Source organism: Schistocerca piceifrons, chromosome 1 (genome assembly GCF_021461385.2).
Source record: "Schistocerca piceifrons isolate TAMUIC-IGC-003096 chromosome 1, iqSchPice1.1, whole genome shotgun sequence".
Classification (NCBI taxonomy): Eukaryota; Metazoa; Arthropoda; class Insecta; order Orthoptera; family Acrididae; genus Schistocerca; species Schistocerca piceifrons.
In genome coordinates this window covers 818,401,576-818,422,788 of record NC_060138.1, presented here as the reverse complement: position 1 = coordinate 818,422,788, position 21,213 = coordinate 818,401,576, and the positions used below count along the sequence as shown (strand labels likewise).

The 21,213-nt window shown below is 38.7% G+C and overlaps 1 protein-coding gene across 6 annotated transcripts in view; it reads right to left on the bottom strand.

Annotated features, from left to right (window-relative positions):
• Positions 1-21,213, bottom strand: part of LOC124714119 (CAP-Gly domain-containing linker protein 1) — a 526,326-nt gene that overhangs the window by 9,975 nt on the left and 495,138 nt on the right. For all 6 annotated transcript variants that reach the window (XM_047242995.1, XM_047242996.1, XM_047242997.1 and 3 more), the window contains one exon: positions 56-221. In XM_047242995.1, coding sequence (XP_047098951.1) covers positions 56-221 — 166 coding nt within the window. The remainder of the gene's footprint in view (positions 1-55; positions 222-21,213) is intronic.

Genomic DNA, 21,213 nt, shown 5'->3' with positions numbered 1-21,213 from the left:
CAAATGAATATTAAAATTTTCCATTATTTCTACAATTGGAAACTGAGGTACTTACAAATTAAAATCATCTGCTTCAGATGGTAAGACACCCATTTCCAGTATTTCAACACGTGCTTTGAGTGATTCATTCTTTCTCTGCATATCAACAATGACTGAGTTGAGGAAATCAATCTGGCTCTGAGATGTCTCCTTTTCCTCAATTAGTTTTGCAATGGCTGGATCTAAAAAGAGTTCATATATTTCAGTGCTGTTATTATCACATTTTGTGATTTACTCTGTAAATTATTTGACATCAATAATGAACATTCCTTAAGCCTCTTCAACCTGTATGATTAATGTTTCTGTAGCACTGACAGTAATTATTTAAAAATTATACCTTATAATATTCTTGAAATCTGAAACACAGTCTTTAAATGAATGCTCTTCAATTAGTTTTATAAATATACAATCAGGAAACAATACTTCAATATAACAACAAGCATGTATGAACATTTCGTAGATTAAAAAATTGTTCATCACTAGCCTGAAAACACAGTGATGCTGATGCAACACTATTGAAAAAAAAATTGATGATCTCTGAATAAATATATATGGGATGTGAATCTGTGATTAAATTAATATAAAAAATTTAAAGAAAAATTATATAATTTGATACAACTTGCAACAGAGGAAGGTGGGACTATCCTACTTGTCCTCATACCACTCCTGTCATCAACACTGTTTTTTTCTAATCTCATTTTGTTAATAATGCATATACAATAGTTACTAAAGATATCCAATTTCTTATTCAAGCAGAAATACATAAAAACTTCCTTGTTCTCTGTGTGATTTTGCAATTACAGGTAATTGTGGTATAATTATAATATTTTATGTAAGAAAGTATTCATGATTTACAGTACATGCAAACAATAAGAAAATGAAATTTTTGATGAGCTATATGTTGTTTCTTTCCAGATTTGTATAACTCATTTGAAAGCCCTCATTCTCCTCTTTTCAATAACTATTTTACTTTTTCCAAGAACTTCACATGTCAAAAGTTATTCATATTCAATATTTTATGTTCTAGAATGTTCCAATATTAAAATGTAATTATTTCCAAAATCCTATGCCATAGTTCTGTAGCCCTCATTTTTCTATTTCCAAAAAATCCTACTAATTTTCACCAAAATAAATTATTAGTTTGTCAATTATTCCAATTAGAACATTTTGACACTTTTCAGTGAACTCTGGGAATCCCCTTTCACTGTGAACTGCTGTCCTATAAATCAGTAGGGGAGAGGAGAGCTATAGAAATGGGAAAGGACTATGCAGGTATGTTCGCAGGATATAAGGTGTGTGTAGTGCAGCAGAGGGAGGAGGGAAGGGGATAGGAAGGTGAAGGACACGGCCTAGCGAAAGTTGAGGAATGAAGGATACGTTTTAGGGAGTGTTCCCCCTGTGCTGTTCAGTAAAGCTGGTGTCAGTAGGAAGAACCCAGACAAGGCAGGCTGTGAAGCAGTCAATAAAGTGAAGCACATCATATTGGGCAGTATATTTAGCAACTGGGTGCTCCAGTCTCTTAGTCTCAGTTTGACAGTGGCCATTCATGTTGACAGAGAGCTTATTGGTTGTTATGTCCATGTAGACAGCACAACAGTGATTGCAGCTCAGCTTGTAGACCACATGGCTGCTTTCACAGATGGCCTGGCCTTTGATGGAGTATGAGATACCTAAGACAGGACTAGAATAGGTGGTAGTGGGTGACGTATGGGAGAGATCTTGCATCTAGGTTTGGCAGAGATACGGGCCATGAGACAAGGGATTGGGAGCAGAGGTTGAGTAGGAACGGACAAGGATATTGCGTGTGTTCAGTGGACAGCAGAGTAATATCATGGGAGGAGTGTGGAGGTAATTCCTCATTTCGAGGCACGGTGAGAGGTAACCAAATTCTGGCTGAGAATGTGATTCAGCTACTCCACTCCTGGATGGTACTGAGACATGAGAGGAGTGCTCCTTTGTGGTTGGACAATGGGTATTTTGGAGGTGGTAGGGGACTGGAGAGTCAAGGCATGGGTGATCTGTTTGTAGACAAGGTTGGGAGTGTAATTTCAGTCTCTGAAAGCCACTGTGAGGTGCTTGGCATATTTGGAGAGGGACTGCTCGTGGTTACAGATGCGACATCCCTTGAAATGAGGAATATCCTTCCCACCCCTCCCATATGGTATCCCACTGCTCACCGAACCTACATACTACCCTTGTCCATACCGATTACACCCCTGCTCCCAACCCCTTGCCTCATGGCTCACATTTAGTCCTGTCACAGGCATTTCCTACCCCATCAAAGGCTGGACAACCTGCAAAAGCAGCTGCATGATCTACAACTAACCTGCAACCACTGTGCCACTTTCTACGTGGATGTGACAACTGAAAAACTACCTGTCCTCACGAATGGTCATTGACAGACTGTGGCTGAGAGACAGCTGCACCACCAGTTGCTGAACACGCTGCTCAACATGATGTGCTCCACTTTAATGAATGCTTCACAGCATGGATCACCTGAATTGCACATGTGAGAACACTTCCTACAACACGTCCTTCATTCCCATAACTCCATTGGCCTCAACCTTCACCAGTCCTGTCCTCCACCTACCTACCCCCTTCCCTGCTCACACTCCGGCATTACAAGTGCCTTTTATTCAACTAATGCACCTACATAGTATTTCCCCATTCCTTATTTCTAGCCTCTCCCTTACACACTCTCCCCCCTCCCCTCCTGAGCACAGCCTCAAACACTGCACCTATCAGGCCTGTCCTGTCCCCACCACGTCCCTGGCAGAACTATCCTGTCCCCACATGCATCCTCCTACAGGCAGCACAGCATCTTTCTCCACACCCTACCGTGCTATCCTTCCTTCTCCCCACCACATGCCTCCTCCCTACCCCCACCACCCAGCCCAGCAGATTGCTGCTCATGCCAGATGCAGTTTCAGTCAGGCCCCAGCACCCTTAAACATTATGTCTATGTTCTATATTTCAGACAATTTTCCCGTGTCTCCATGTCTTTTCCACATGTAAAACCTTCTTTCATGATTCTTAAACCAGATGTTAGCAATAAGTAAATTGTGCTCTGAGAAAAAGTTTATCAAGTGGCATCTATGTTTTCCATTATTTTTCCCTCTGTTCCTTTTCCTGCTATCAAATTCCAGTCCCCCATCACAGACTTTCATTGTCCTTAACAATTTTAGTTAAGTACAACAATAATAATGTCTCCTTCACACATACAATGATAATCACAGCACCATCCCTGTAAATAGCACTCTCATAACTGTCTTTTAAGCCAACCACATTATTTTCTTATTTTATGCCTGAGCCATTGAAAATCTGTCCAGCATCTAGTACAGTAGCATCTAGTACAGTAGCAGCCACTCAACATCCAAAACATGCAATTTTTTTCTCATATAGTACACATAAACTAATCTCCATACACTGTATATCATACACGTGTGATTACCCATGCTGCTAAACTTTCCACATCCTGCTAATTACGTAATTCAAAATGCTGTTTTCATGCATGAGAGGCTTGCAGTATATATACCAACTTTCCTTACCAGACATCAGAGAGTTATAAAAGACATAATGAATGAATTGTCAATATCCAGTACTCCAAATCAAATGGCATGTTAAGAAAGTCAAGGATAATTGATAGATTAAGGAGACACCATGGCCAACGTGTCTTGTAACCTTCAAAGCATGACTTCAAGGCCTGATTGTGTTTATATGCATGCTGTGCGATCTGTACACGAGGCCTGTTCTGCAATGCTTAAACTGACAATGGTATGGCCACCAGAATGAACAAGGTCATAGTATGAAACATTGTGCGCACTGTGAGGGCTGCATGACATTAACAAATGTGGCAAACAAGCACCTGCCTTTTGTATACAGTACTCAGGAGGGCATCTGATTAATTCAAGAGTGTGCTCAGAGAATATCCAACAGTGGAAAATTAACCAGTGCATGGCGATAAAAGGCATAACATACTGGAGACAGCCCCACAAATAGACTTTGTAACACATACAGATGTAGTCACAGGAAACTTGGTGCCTTCCCAGATATTTATACACTCTCATCCAAGTACAGTGTGTCACCCGAGGTGTTCAGACACCACCAAGCAACTATATGAAAGGAACAATTCTTCTTCAAATGAACCACTTCAAAAGACACACATGTTTCACCAATATCAGCTACATATACCAGTGAAAGGCATCACATTTTCAATAATTCAAGACACAGTAACAACGCAAATAGGGCTCAGATGGAGACAATGGCAGTGCAACAGAGAACTGGAAAAGAAAGAGAGCATTTACTACCACATAATATGTTCACAAGCTAATGTATCCCAAACACAGTTCAACCAATGGGAAGCAAAACATACCACAGCTGCCCCAACTCACAGGCTTCAAAAGGGCCACATTGTTCAAAATGGCTTTATTGAAGCAATTTATAATATAGTAATAAATGTACTAAGATAGATAATGGGTAGCCTACATGCAGGATCGAACAACAGTAATGTAGAAAAATTCATTGGAGAGTTGCTACAATTCTGGGTCTCAACAATGGCAGCATACATTAAGAATATAACAAATTGGAATGCCGAACCCACCCATTAAAAGTAACAAAATGGCCTCCTATATTTTTTATGTTCCAACCATATATCAGAATATGCGATATGTAAAACTCTTTTGCTGCTGGATGAACCATTTTTCTTTCTTGGATTTAATGTCATTTGAGCCAACAGAGACAATGGACATGGGAGGAGTGGATCTTTCATAAGAAAAGGAATCTTATATAAAATTCAAGGAGATGAAAGACAAAAGATACCATTTCAAGCCACTACAGCTACATTACATGTGAACTGGAATGAAATAAATGTAACCTCAGTTTACACATCACAAAGGGAGACCATAGCAACAACTGAGCATCTGCATTCAGTATTTGGTAGTGCATCTGAAGATAATACTAAGTCATTTTAATGCTCATCACCCTGCTTGGAACTCAGACCAAGAAAACACCATTGGCAAAATGATAGAAGAGATAAATGATGAAGATAAATTAATTGCCCTAAATGACAGTTCGCCAACAAGGAGAACTGCACCGAGCAAGATACACATATGGTGTCACCGAGTTTATCATTAGATTTTGCCTGGGAGATAGTCGCAGAACCTCTTGGGTCTGATCATGCACTCACCATTTTCAGATGTGACGCATAGGTGATGCATGGTGTCACATGGCCAGCCAACAAGTGGAAAATTCAGAAAACAGACTGGAAGAAGTACACTATTGTGCTCTCGGAAAAGATACAGACATTTTCAGAATATGGAGAAACAAGAACAAACTATCCCACAAAATAAACTCTTTGTTCTGAAAATTGAAACATTATTGGTATCTTGGGATGAGAAATGCAATAATGTATTACTGGAATAAAGGGAGCACTAAAACCATGCAGAAGACATGCTTTGGGAGAATATTACATAAATATTGATGGACTATAGGCAGGAGTGAAGTGAATTTTCAAAAATAATAAATCTGTAAGGATAAACTTCTATAGCAACCTTAACAAAGACATACACAACTCAACCATCCAGAAAAGGATTAAGCATATACATAGAACTTGGAACGATAGTAGTACAACAGTGCTTACAAACAAATTAGCGGAGAACTTCTTGAAATGTATAGCACCAGACTCAGTTGAACAACACAATGATGAGGAAGGAGACTATTTCCTGAATGAATGCTTTGCTGTTGTGGAACTCAACATAGTCCTGTTGTCTGGGAGAAGAAACGCCCTAGGGATTGACAATATATATTACAACATGCTCTCTTCCTTAATGCAGAAAGAGAGGTACCATTTTTGTAGTTGTTTTAATAAAATTTTTGAAAAAAAGAATTTATATCCCTCAATGGAAGGTATTGTGAACAATGTCGTAGGAGAACATGTAAACCATCTAATGAAATAACCTTCTGTAGGCTAATAATGCTCCTTGGCTGCGTACAGAAACATATACGTAGGTAGTGGTATGAGCACTACAACCTGTTCCCCCCAAAAATTTTGGTTTTCGGAGAAGACATGACATGAACAAAACACTAATAAAATTTAAAGTAATTATCATTTATTGTTACATCTTAGTTGTACATTTTTAATTAGAGTACATGTTTCAATCATCATCTTCAGATCTAAGTAGTCACATCAGCAACCTGTCTTTTCTACTCAGAACTACATATCAGAGTTCAGGAGTTGTGTCAACAATCCATCTTCTTTACTCAGAACCACATATCAGAGTACAACACTTTGATATGTTGTTCTGAGTAGACAAGATGGGTTGCTGACACAACTACTTAAATCTGAAAATGATACTGAATGATCAAAAGATGTAATCCAATAAAAATTTGCAACTGAGATGGAACAATAAAGCAGAATTATCTCAAATATCAACACTATTGTTGATTCTCAGAACACAAATATGTAGTAACCAATATCCAGGTAAGCCTTAGTTGCAATGGATATTTCATTCCTATTGTTACTGTCACGAATTATGTATATGATAATGTCACCTTCTTGATTCTGGCTGCCAAAATGCAAAGGCAGAATATTCCCAGTGGCTTTATGAGCAACAATAGCTACCCTTGGGTTCAGTTATCTCACTCCCACTTTTCAATATATTTATGCAGGAAACACAAAACATAACAGGTTTACAGTATGGTGCTGATCTGTGTGTTTACTGAGTGAGTGATACCCTTCCTGGAGGCCTGCAGAGATACACTACACAGGTATATGGGAAACAATGATTTTGAGATATCATCTAGCAAGTCTTCGATTCTACTTTTCACCAAACACAGGGTTTCTCCTATGGAGATGATGAAGCTTGGGCCATATGAACCACCAGTCAGGACAGTAGCCATATATCTTGGACTTGGTACCAATCACAGACTCTTGGGGAAAATACATATTACAGAAGCTATCATAAACTATATAAAGTCCATCAATATATTGCACACTATCATGGATGTGAGTTGGGGAGTGGATGCAGACATTGGACTAAGATTGTATTTTGTTTTGGTACATTCCTACATGGATTTTACTTGTCTTTGTTTTGAGTAAGCTCTGGACACATCTAAGACAATGCAGCATACAAAACACTTAGAGTATGCCTGGGGGCAATGCAATCCACACCAACTAATGCTCTTTTAGTTGAAGCAAATGAGCCTCCCCCACACATACATCACAAATACATGAGTGTGAAATTTTTACTCAAACAGTCAGAGTTTGCACAAGACCTGCTATTACAAGACATCTATACCCTAATGGAGTTGTGCTATACATCCAATTATTGGCTCAATGAAAGTCTCCCTCCTCTTGTTGCTGCATAAATAGATACTAGTCAGTTACTCAAATGAATTGTATTGCAGTCAAGTCTTTGAAGGAAGCACTTGAGAATTCATGACTTCCAGAGATATATGACCTCAGTATGCCAATATTGATTATTTTTGAGAGGTGGATATGGGGCCTGAAGATGACATAATGAATTGCCAAAACTGGTAGCAAAAATAAAATAAAATAACATCTCAATTGCACAGTTGTCTGGCGAATTTCTTTGTTAAATATTTGATCATCCGTTGTCTCAGGTCCACAAAGCATCAACAGGGACTCATAAATCTGATGGTATCGATCACAAATAGGTAACAGAAAGTTACCACGTGCTGGGTAAAAGCACACTGTAGCATACCTGCCAAAGAAACAGTAGACAAGTTAACCAAAGCAGCCATCTATGATGGAGTGATGGGGGACACAGAATGACGAGCTACAGGTCTTTTAAATGTCATTAAATTAAGAATCAAAGAAAAGTGGCAGGATCCCTTCCAATACAAAGGCACAGATTATGCCAGACTCAACAGGGTGCTGATTCCTAACTTCTGGCATGAGAATAACTGATACTCCGGAACACTCATGAACACTACAAGGTGCCTCACATTTAACCACAGCTGTTACGGGAAGAGTCTATATCGTAATAGTATGGCCACACCCCTATTGCATCCTCATTGTGCGCATGTGAAGAAGAGGATATCAGTCACATCTCGTTTGGCTGTATGAACAGATACAATGCTACAAGCCATATTCTACAATGTCTGGCCACCATCAGTTACTGTTTGTGACATTATCACCCTACTGCTTTGCCTGAAAGACGTGAGAATATATTGCCTTTTTGCTGGAAGAGCAACTCAAATTCTTACATGAGTGTATTGTAATTTTATGTTTATGGTAATGTTTTAAGCACTATGTGTATGATAATGGCTGCTCAGATGAAAAAAACTGTCCAAAGGCAAACACATTCTACATCTATCTCTAAACATGCTATGCAACAATACAATGCATGGTGTAGGGTACTTTGTCTCTCTGCTAGTCAGTCCCTTTCCTGTTCCCCTCACAAACGGTGCAAAGGAAAAAGACTATCTATATGCCTCTGTACGAGCCAGCAATTTTACTGAAAGTACCAGTAACAAATTTAACATTTAAATGTTTTTCTCTGTGACTAAGATGTCATAAATTCCTGCAGCAAATGTATTACTTTTTGGGAAATATGGGGTATTCACTTTCCTCTTTAGGTGAGCCATCATTGACTGTTTCTATGTGAGTCCTCATGCTGCAGAGACCATGAAGTCTCTTGCAAATAAATTGCATCTACAATAATGATGTGTCAAATTTGTCTTAGAAAATTTTCTTCTTAGCAACTTCCTTTGGTGAATCTTCTTGGGTTATCAGCCAGATCATAGTGTTATGCTACCGCAATGTTTCGACGAGTCTCATACTCATCATCTTCAGGTAAAGAGTGGGTTCCATATTAATTTCGTTCCACCTGCTGGACCGCAGAGTCCTCTGCTGAGGGCCCAATAGGTGATCCACTGGTTAGAATGGATGGGGGTCTAGACATCAAGTCCCAGTGCTGTGGCAAACGCAGCACGCATAACAGACTGCTGGCACCAGCCCTCGGCACTGGCCCCTACCCCCTTCCACCCTGTTCCTTGGCCCCCCCATCACTGGCCATGACATCTCTTCCGGAGGCAGGTGGTTGGCCCTGACTGTAGGGTCCTTGGCAGCAGAGTCTGCTGTCTAGCAGCTATAAAGGAATTAAATGGACACAAATATGACACTTCACCTGAATTACTGAGGAGTGTAAACTCACAATGAATATAAACTCCAGGAGGCTGCTCAGTTGCCTACTAAGAGAACTGACAATTGTGCTCACTGAACACATACTCTGACAATGGTTGGAATGCCACTCAGCTCTCCAAGTAGACAGTAACACCTTGTGGCATGCACTAAAGATGTGTCAAAATGCCCCCTCTACATGGAGAGTGCAGACTTGTCTTCAGTGATGCAGACGCGACCAAAGTGCACATCAACGTTTTTGGAAAGCAATTCAGATCTGCAGAGGCATAGGACAGAGAACATGAAACCACAGCCTGGCAGCAGCTTGCTGCATTTCTTGCAGCAGATGATGATGACTGGCCACATTTAACTAGTGAAGATGTTGGAAAAGTCATCAAATCACTGCCTAAAAAGAAGGCCTCAGGTAATGATCAGCTCAACAACTGACTATTAGGAAACGTCCCTCCCACCACACACCCTTAGCTATAACCCACCTTGTGAACATCTACAATGATATCTCACAAACACAGTAATTTTCAAAGCAACAGAGACTTGTGGGAGGTGTTGCGATCATGAAACTCAACATCTGCTCATCTCACAATACTACAGACCAATAGTCTACTGGCAAACCTCAGCAAAGTCTACAAGTGCCTTCCACTTAAGCTCATCAGGCAACACATTAAAAGAGAACAAGTACTGCCAAAATTCCAGTTTGTATTTCAGCGGAAACACTCTGCTACACAACAAATACTGAGGGTGGTTGAAGAAGTTACAGACTGCTTCAACAGAAAAGCTGTTGGGAGACGGTGCTACTATACATAACTAAAGCCAATGATTCAGTGTGGTGCACCGGTCTTTCATACAAGCTCTAATCCCAAGGCTTCCCTGGAAAATAGTAAAGATTATACAGAGCTATACTTCAAGCAGGAGCTTTTCCATGAAAATAGGATCTTCAAACTCCTCCAGAAGACTCATACGGAGCAAGAGTTCCGCAAGGGTTAGTGTTAGGCCCCGTACTCGATAATCCATACACCACTGATGCATCCACAGAACTCCACGTAAATAATGGATGACACTGCTTTTTTCGCTTGCTCAATGAACAGGAACTTGGTTACAAGGCATCTCCAAAATGTATTAAACAAAATGGAAAATGGGGCAAAAACTAGCATATTACAATAAGCTGAGATAAGATACAGGTCACTATGTTTACCAGGTGCCTCAGAAAAAGACCTCCCGACAACAACTCGTACAACTACTTAGCCTCCACTGACAGTATCTTCCCTGGAGAGATATAGCAAGGTACTTAGAGGTAACTCTCAAAAAAGACTCACATACAAAAAATACATTAAGGAACCCAGCCAGGAAGCCTGATGAAGGTCGCTGTACCACTTTCTACATGTTGAAAGATTGCTATTGGCATTGATATGTGCCAGATCTTATCGCAGTCCAATACAGCTGATTTTGCAGTATGCTTGTCAAGTATGGGCTTGTACTGCCAAACTCAATGGCACAAAGGCTTCAAATGGTGCAGAACAGAGCATTTCATTGTACTCTACACCTGCCTTAATGATTTTTGACAGTGGACTTGCATATCATTGCCAGTGTCGAAACTGCGAGAACCAGATTTTGTAATCAGGCTCACATATTTCATGAAAACGCTTGAGAGTTAGAAAATAACTTCATTAAAAACCTACAATGATATAAAGCTGCACAATGCAATTACAGAAAGCAAAACTGTTGTTAGATTAGTGCCATGAAACCATAACAAAAGTACAAAAACACATAACTCACCTAAAAGCCATGCTGTTCATAATCATCACCCTGTAAGTCTGAAGGAAATGTCATAAGACAAAGCATCTCACAGAAGAGACAGTTAAATCTACTGGACAACGATGAACATGACACTTTATCTCAAGACAACACTTTGACTCATCTCAACATGGTACCTTGACTCAGCTGATAACTTGAGAACATTTTATCAACAAAATTCACCAAGAAACTCAGCATTTCTATATTGCTCACTGAAAGTTTCTATCTGTCCAGTAACACACAAATTCATGAGCAAGGCAAAACAGTTTTACATTCCAGATAACATTTTATTTTTTACACTGAAATACTTTTTTCCTCACAATAAAATACCCACTCCATGCACCTGTAAACTTTGAGAATGTTCTAACAATCTATAAGTTTACACTCATTGGTGTTTCTGGCTTTTTTTGAACATTCCTAGTAAAGTTAGTTTCTTCATTAATGACTAACTAAAAATTTTCTTTTGGAAAGCATTTGATCATATTCTTGACTAATTATTTATATTTTGTTCAAAATATTCAACTTTATCAAATATTTACAATGCTGTAAGTGGGCAAACTGACCTTGAAGTGTCTACCTCCATGATAATCAGTATAGGAACAAAAAACTCTATGAAACCGATCATCATTCAGTTTCATGACAACACATGTGGAGAATCAATTAAAATAAGCCAAGAGTACTCTAAACATTGTTTAGACAGAAGTACTCCAAACAAGACTGCAAGGTGTGGAAAAGATGTGCCTCAGCTCATTAACCATGTTTGAAACTTTTTAAAAAGAAGGGACAGCTTCATTACAGTTTTGAACAAAGCTGAAGCCTCACTGACATACAAAAGGCATTTTCATGAGATTAACCTGGCAGCAAAACCCAAAATGAGTTGAACACACACTTATAAACTTCCCACACCACACAGGGTTGCCTTACAATACCCTTCCAATTTTCACAAGTTGCTTTTCAAATTCTCTGACATACGAAAACCATCAGTCCACCCCAAAGGTTCACACCCTGCAACTGTTCCTGCTGTAAAATCTGCACCCAACTTACACTAGCCCCAATACTGAAAAAATTTACATCAAACACTCTATACACACAACTGTTATTTAGATTACTGACAAGTGTTTATTGCCCAGCTTTATAAGTATAAACAAGCACCACCAAAAAGGCAGAATATGAGAAATAATACAAATGAACTGTCCACTTAGTGATGTCTAGTAGCCCCAAAATGAGCACATTTTTGTAGTATTACTCCAGAGATTTGAGTGATTACTTATGTTGTACATGACTTTTTAGTCATCTCATCCAGCACCAGTTACCATAAATTTTGGTGAGCAACTACAACCTCCCTACCCCCCTTCCTCCATCAACTTGTATTTTCTATATTTTTATTTTATTATAATTTTTTATGCATCAAGTTTTCTTTTCTAATTCTACTTCAGACTCAAAAGTGATTCTTGTAGCTGGAGTCCAAAGTTTCTGTTAATCATGCCTTTTGCATTCTTGTGGAGATATTTCTGCAGCAACTTTCACCCCCAAACAAATATTTCTTTATAACTAACCAAGAAGTTCAAATTTAGCTTTAAAATTTTTAAGCCAAGAAGTCAAATATCAACTGTCATAGATGTAGCCTTCAAATCCTGTAGTGGTTCTTTAGTAATTATTTATTTTTCAAAAACGTTTCACCCACTTCTTTACCCCATGTTGTTGTTGTTGTTGTGGTCTTCAGTCCTGAGACTGGTTTGATGCAGCTCTCCATGCTACTCTATCCTGTGCAAGCTTTTTCATCTCCCAGTACCTACTGCAACCTACATCCTTCTGAATCTGCTTAGTGTATTCATCTCTTGGTCTCCCTCTACGATTTTTACCCTCCACGCTGCCCTCCAATACTAAATTGGTGATCCCTTGATGCCTCAGAACATGTCCTACCAACCGATCCCTTCTTCTGGTCAAGTTGTGCCACAAACTTCTCTTCTCCCCAATCCTATTCAATACTTCCTCATTAGTTATGTGATCTACCCATCTAATCTTCAGCATTCTTCTGTAGCACCACATTTCGAAAGCTTCTATTCTCTTCTTGTCCAAACTATTTATCGTCCATGTTTCACTTCCATACATGGCTACACTCCCTACAAATACTTTCAGAAATGACTTCCTGACACTTAAATCAATACTGGATGTTAACAAATTTCTCTTCTTCAGAAACGCTTTCCTTGCCATTGCCAGCCTGCATTTTATATCCTCTCTACTTCGACCATCATCAGTTATTTTGCTCCCCAAATAGCAAAACTCCTTTACTACTTTAAGTGCCTCATTTCCTAATCTAATTCCCTCAGCATCACCCGACTTAATTAGACTACATTCCATTATCCTTGTTTTGCTTTTGTTGATGTTCATCTTATATCCTCCTTTCAATACACTGTCCATTCCATTCAACTGCTCTTCCAAGTCCTTTGCTGTCTCTGACAGAATTACAATGTCATCGGCGAACCTCAAAGTTTTTATTTCTTCTCCATGAATTTTAATACCTACTCCGAATTTTTCTTTTGTTTCCTTTACTGCTTGCTCAATATACAGATTGAACAACATCGGGGAGAGACTACAACCCTGTCTTACTCCCTTCCCAACCACTGCTTCCCTTTCATGTCCCTCGACTCTTATAACTGCCATTTGGTTTCTGTACAAATTGTAAATAGCCTTTCGCTCCCTGTATTTTACCCCTGCCACCTTTAGAATTTGAAAGAGAGTATTCCAGTCAACATTGTCAAAAGCTTCCTCTAAGTCTACAAATGCTAGAAACGTAGGTTTGCCTTTCCTTAATCTTTCTTCTAAGATAAGTCGTAAGGTCAGTATTGCCTCACGTGTTCCAGTGTTTCTACGGAATCCAAACTGATCTTCCCCGAGGTTGGCTTCTACTAGTTTTTCCATTCGTCTGTAAAAAATTCGTGTTAGTATTTTGCAGCTGTGACTTATTAAGCTGATAGTTCGGTAATTTTCACATCTGTCAACACCTGCTTTCTTTGGGATTGGAATTATTATATTCTTCTTGAAGTCTGAGGGTATTTCGCCTGTTTCATACATCTTGCTCACCAGATGGTAGAGTTTTGTCAGGACTGGCTCTCCCACGGCCGTCAGTAGTTCCAATGGAATATTGTCTACTCCAGGGGCCTTGTTTCGACTCAGGTCTTTCAGTGCTCTGTCAAACTCTTCACGCAATATCATATCTCCCATTTCATCTTCATCTACATCCTCTTCCATTTCCATAATATTGTCCTCAAGTACATCGCCCTTGTATAGACCCTCTATATACTCCTTCCACCTTTCTGCTTTCCCTTCTTTGCTTAGAACTGGGTTTCCATCTGAGCTCTTGATATTTATACAAGTCGTTCTCTGATCTCCAAAGGTCTCTTTAATTTTCCTGTAGGCGGTATCTATCTTACCCCTAGTGAGATAGGCCTCTACATCCTTACATTTGTCCTCTAGCCATCCCTGCTTAGCCATTTTGCACTTCCTGTCGATCTCATTTTTGAGACGTTTGTATTCCTTTTTGCCTGTTTCACTTACTGCATTTTTATATTTTCTCCTTTCATCAATTAAACTCAATATTTCTTCTGTTACCCAAGGATTTCTACTAGCCCTCGTCTTTTTACCTACTTGATCCTCTGCTGCCTTCACTACTTCATCCCTCAAAGCTACCCATTCTTCTTCTACTGTATTTATTTCCCCCATTCCTGTCAATTGCTCCCTTATGCTCTCCCTGAATCTCTGTACAACCTCTGGTTCTTTTAGTTTATCCAGGTCCCATCTCCTTAAATTCCCACCTTTTTGCAGTTTCTTCAGTTTTAATCTACAGGTCATAACCAATAGATTGTGGTCAGAGTCCACATCTGCCCCTGGAAATGTCTTACAATTTAAAACCTGGTTCCTAAATCTCTGTCTTACCATTATATAATCTATCTGATACCTTTTAGTATCTCCAGGGTTCTTCCATGTATACAACCTTCTTTCATGATTCTTAAACCAAGTGTTAGTTATGATTATGTTGTGCTCAGGCATAAAACAAGTTGCATAATTGTTCAATACGCTGACATCTCTACATATAAAAGGCAATAGTGGTTGAATTTCCAAAATCATGTATTTTCTATTTTCTGACTGAGAAACCAAATACCAGTTTTCATTGGTCTAGATCCAAAACTGCTTTAATAGCAACATTTTTCATAAAAGGCTTCGTCTCTTATTTCATCCACTTAGGGTTGGAATTTTGAAAAGTCCCTTCTTAAATGATGCCTACAGTATAAGATCCACATCTTCTCCAAATTTCAAGTTACTACCATTAGTGGTTTGGGCTGGGCAATGATAAGTTAGCCAGTCAGTCAGAACATTGCCTTTTATATGTAGAGATGTCAGCGTATTGAACAATTATGCAACTTGTTTTATGCCTGATAATTTCAACCTCTTTGGAGACTCAAGATCTTATGTGTAAGAAACAATGTGGCTTCTGTTAAGGTTGAACAACCACATAATATTAGATGCAAGGAAAGTCAAATGCCAAACTGAAATACACTGGAAGAATACAAAGCAAATGTAGTCAATCAATGAAGGAGGTAGCTTACAAAACCTGTATATGACTAATTCTTGAGTTTTTCTCATCTGTCAGGAATACAAGACAGGTACGAGTAGATTCAAAGAGCTTGAATCAACCCCTATTTGTTTAGTCAGCATTGGAACATGATGGATCCTTGTCTTCCTTTACCCTCACACAGGTGGTCCCTCTCATCCTGGGATCTGAGTGATCTGTCGTTCCTTTATAGACTTCCCCAAACTACTCTCCTTTACTCCCCAGGGAAGTAACAAATAGTTCCTAAAACTCAGATAGTCTCTTGCATTTCCGTACGCATCTATCAACAATATTAAGAATGTTGCCTCCATTCTGTATAATAATTTTTTGGTTTAGCTAATGAATTTTGCTTTCGATGTAACGGGAAAAAACTGTACCATAACTGTTGAAATAATACAAATCAAAATAATATAGACTCTCTTTCAGTCTCCATTGTGCCCAATAATTATAAAAGTGTCTTGATCGGAAATGCTTCTCTATTAATCTAAAATTATGCTCTGAGGAAGAATGATCATAGATAGGCAAGCAGAATGCTGTTTCAAAGCATTCTCCTTATAACAACAACAGTATCTTATGTGACTATACCTTTCAAATTATATGGATTACTTCTGACTTTAGGAGATGACTATTATCTCTATAAAATATGTTTAGCTCTTGCTGTCCATGCATGTTAAAGTATGATAGTTTCTTCCCAATTTTTAACTATAATGGAAATTCCAGGATGTTAAAATATGAAAATAGAGGAAAGACAACCACTTACCTATAGAGGACTGGCAAGTGGCACATGGAAATATGTAACAGAAAACAGTTAGCAATATCTTTTGAGATTACACACACACACACACACACACACACACACACACACACACACACACACACAGAGAGAGAGAGAGAGAGAGAGAGAGAGAGAGAGAGAGAGAGAGAGAGACAGACAGACATCCCCGAGGAATACAGTCACGGTTCTGGCAAGACTTAAGTACTGAGAGCAGTTGCCTACATAGACTGAGGTGGTGAGGAGGAGGGAAGGATGTATGAGGCAAGGGGGATAAGCAGGCTAGTATGAGGCAAGCCTTTCACGAGATGAATCAGTGGCTACCCAACAAGATGAAAGGAATTCAAGGGGTAGAGCATAGGGATAGAGAGGGGGGGGGGGGGGGGGGGAGAGAGGAAAGGCAAGGAAGGTGGTGATGAAAGGGAGACGTGGAAAAAACATACTGCACACAACAACACTAATAACTTCAACAGCAGCTTCACTACATGGGCCATTTGGACACTCCCTTCCAACACAAGTTCCTCTGAGCAATGCAGGTGAGAATTGTTTCTCTGGCATGTCCTGCACTCTCACAACCCACTGGCATAAACCTCTGCTAATTTGTTTCTCAATGCTTCACCTTACCTTTTCCCTTCTCCCTTTACCCTGTTCACATCATTTCTTCCCCATCCAGATTATGTAATGCCTCTGACCTCCCCCTCTTCACCATGTGGTCTCTCTCTCTCTCTCTCTCTCTCTCTCTCTCTCTCTCTCTCTCTCTCGCCCTTTTTTTCCATTTCTCTACCTAACTCCCTCGCCTCCCTGCTTCTTTCTTCATTACCATCTTCTTAGGTGTGTGTGTGCCTGTGTATAGGTAAGTGGTTGCCTTTCCCCCCCTCTTCCCAATTTTTCTTATTTCTCTTCACTTTCCTTTCTTATCCTTTTCTCTGCCCCTTTGCCTGCCTTCCTCTTTCCTCCAATCACTTAAGTACCTTTAGACTTTCACACACCTTCTCCCTGCATAATTATTATGTACTTTACTTTTCATTTTTCTTGTATTTTTCCATCTTTCTCTCCCTTTTTTCTCACTTTTCATTTCATTTCCTATTTTATCTTGTTGCTTATTTATCAACAGTTTATTGTGGTGAACATGGTGGCAAAATACCATAATTTAGACATCATTACAGATTATTTTTGTCATATGACTGCTGCATTTCATTTCGTTACAGTTTTTTGAAAAATACCATTAACAAAAATGATAAATTTCTGCAGTAGTCTGACAAATACCAAAGCTAATCACTGAACACACCTCCCCCCCCCCCCCCCCATGGCTTAAAACATTCATAGACATGAATAAAAGACTAATCTTGTTCATTTTCAGTATGTCAATAGTATCAACTTAAATATAAATGAATTTTTTACCAGTATATTTGCATTTGCACTGATTAATAGTGAGTCTGATTATTAACTTAATTTGTGAACCATACCAACACTCATCTAGTGTACTAAAAGACTGAAATATTTTCTGGCTGTTTATATAATATCACAAATCAGGAATGAACATTTCAACTGATTTCCCATCAGTAATGTTGTAGACATATATCCACAGTGTTGTCAGACTGTACTGAAACATTTTACTGGCTTATAACAGGTTCCATATTTTGCAGTGGCCTAACTGAGATTGTTTGGTTTCGTGCTATTGTTTTATATGCTTTGCATTGGAATTTTTTGGTACTGGCATAATTTTTGTATTATTTTCATAATCAAAGCTGTTAATGTGGGTTCACTCTTGGCTGCAGATCGCAAAAATTTCCATCGCCAAGTTGTAACCAATATTGCACTTCTACAATACCTGACACATTATTACAATAAATAACTAAGAGTGTTTAACAACTAAAGTCTGTATGGTGTTTAAAGATTCTGCATCATGAAATCAAACACTTAGCCAGGACCTGAGCTGCCAGAGGGGCACGGGATTGGCACGGGATTGGGTGTGGAGGGTGGGCAACTCATGTTTTACAGTGAATGACAAAATAGCTTTAACATTCCATAAGAAATGGCTCTATATACTTTTGCTACTAGTCAATATCCAATACAATTTCTGGCTTTCTTCAACTGATGGTCAATATGTTAACAAAGAAGTGGAAAGTGCAAATAGTGAGATGAAACAGATATGCAGACGATTTGAAAATGTGACTTTCATTGATATAAGCAAACTAGGAAGGAGATTCCATACTAGACATGGTTTTCACCTAAATAGATTAGGAAAATATTTTGTAATTGCAAAAATAATAGAAATAGTAAACGCCAAAACAAAAGTAAGTTGTGACACTTCAAATGCAATTCCCCTCAAGGACAAGACCCACAAACTACTTGGTGAATCTGAAAATGAAACATCACCACTACAAGACAAGTGTGATGTTCTGACATTGCAAGAAAACACCCCAAGTGCTAGCAGTTCATAAGGAAGCATATCAATAACAACAGAACCAACACCTGAAGTATCAGAAACAGCTACACCATCATCATCATCATCATCATCATCATCAACAACAACAACAACAACAACAACAACAACAGAAATGACAGCATCAATGACACCGGGAGCTACACCAGCAGCAGCAGCAAGCAATTCACCATATCCACATGAACGACCTACAAAGTGCAGAAAACCTGTCCTTCTGGAGGATTTTTGGAACCTCACCAGGGCAAGGAACGGAGTAGGACACCACAAAACATAAATACAAATGTAACCAGTTCTCATCCTAATCACCTGCAGATTCTAAGCTTAAGCATTCAGTGTCTTAGAAATAAATCATTAGAACTTGAGGTAGCTATGAACAGTGCAAATATTGACTGCATGTGCATTGTGGAGCATTGGCGCAGAAGTTTTGAACTAAGTATCATTAATATTCATCCGTTTAAGTTGGCAAGCATAGTGTAGAAAAAATACCAAAAATGGAGGTGTATGTATATTTACCAAACCAAGTATCAGCTATAAAAGAAGGTGTGAAGCTGAATCATTGAGTGTGGAAAATCATTTTGAAGCAGCAGCTGTGCAGTTGAATGAAATACAGGGAAAAGTCAAAGTCATAGCAATATACAGACCACCTACTGGTGATGCAGACATTTTCTTTAAGCAATTAGAAATATTGCTTAACACGCTGTTCACCGATAGAGCCAATGTAGTTGTGTGTGGTGACTTCAATATTAATCTTATGAGTGAAAGTAGGCTAAAAGACCAGTTCCTAAATCTTTATGTAGTTTCAACCTGCTTCCACACACCCACAAGAATAACAAGTAATACAGTCAGTCTTATTGATAATATATTTTCAAATGTAGGACGCACAGATGTTGAAGTAACAAATACTGATTTGGGATTATCAGACCACAATGCTCTTGTCCTCAAAATTCCTTCAAGGCCACTGAAAGAGAAAAAAAACACACTTCATGTATAAAAGAAATTTTTCTACAGAAAACTGTGTAGAATTCATAAATATGCTAACTAATGAGGCTTGGGCAGAAGTACTATCCCTAACAAATACAAATGATGCATATAACACATTCTCTTCCATTTTCATGGGATATTTTGAAATGTGTTTTCCAAAAAAGCTATCAAAAATCAGGTCACATGGCAATACAAAGCCAAGTTCTTGTATCACAGCTGGCATCAAAACTTCCTGTGGAACTCTAAAGAGACTAATTTCTAAAATGAAAACATCCACAGACCTGCAATTCATAGAATATGTCAGGAATTACAAGAGGGTATATAGAAAAGTAATTGCTAAAGCAAAATTCATGAGTAATGATAGTTTTATAAGACAGTCTGAAAACAAATCAAAAGCCATATGGGGGTATTGTGAAGAGTGAAATGGGGAAGAGTTGTGAAAACCAGGACATTAGCCTCAAAAATTTAAAAAATGTCAGTATTAATAAACAAGATTTGCCAAATTATATTAACAATTATTTCATAAATGCAACAACTTCATTAAGCTTAAAATTTACAAATGAAGAAAAACCTGAAAATCCAAAAACAGCTCGTAGGATGAGGGTAGAGCCAACAAATGAGGGTGAAGTGTTGAAAGTGATACAAAGCTTGAAACTCAAAATGTCGGCTGGCATAGATGAGGTGCCTGTGTCAATCATAACAAGGACAGCACCACAAATCGCAAAGCCCTTTGCACACATAGCCAACTTATCATTCAGTGAAGGAGCTTTTCCAGAAAGGCTGAAAATTTCAAAAGTGAAGCCATTATTTAAAAACGGCAACAAGTATAAGGTAAAAAACTATCGCCCAATATCTCTCCTCCCAGCATTTTCAAAAATATTAGAAAAACTGATGAAGCACCGAATCAACAAATATCTAAATGACCATAATTTACTAAACAGAAATCAGCATGGCTTCCAAGCACGTAAAAATACCGAAACAGCAATAATGTGCTACACTGAACAAATAATCAAAAATCTAGAAAAAAATTATAGTGTAGTAGGAGTAAATTTAGACGTCTCCAAAGCTTTTGACACTGTGAACCAGGACATTCTTTTAGAAAAATTGGAAGCGTTGAGTATACATGGGATAGGAAAAAAATGGTTTGAATCATACCTAAAAAACAGAACACAGGTTTTAGGACTGACATCAACTTACTCCAACCACAAAATAAATTCCGTATCAGAGGCAAAAAATGTAGAAATGGGAGTACCACAAGGCAGCATCGTAGGGCCCATATTGTTTCTTGTCTATATAAATGATTTTCACACCTCAGATGATTCAGCCAAAGCAATAATATTTGCAGATGATACTAGTGTGATAATTCGTGCACGAAAGCAACTGCTACGAACAACTGCTGATAAAGTACTAAA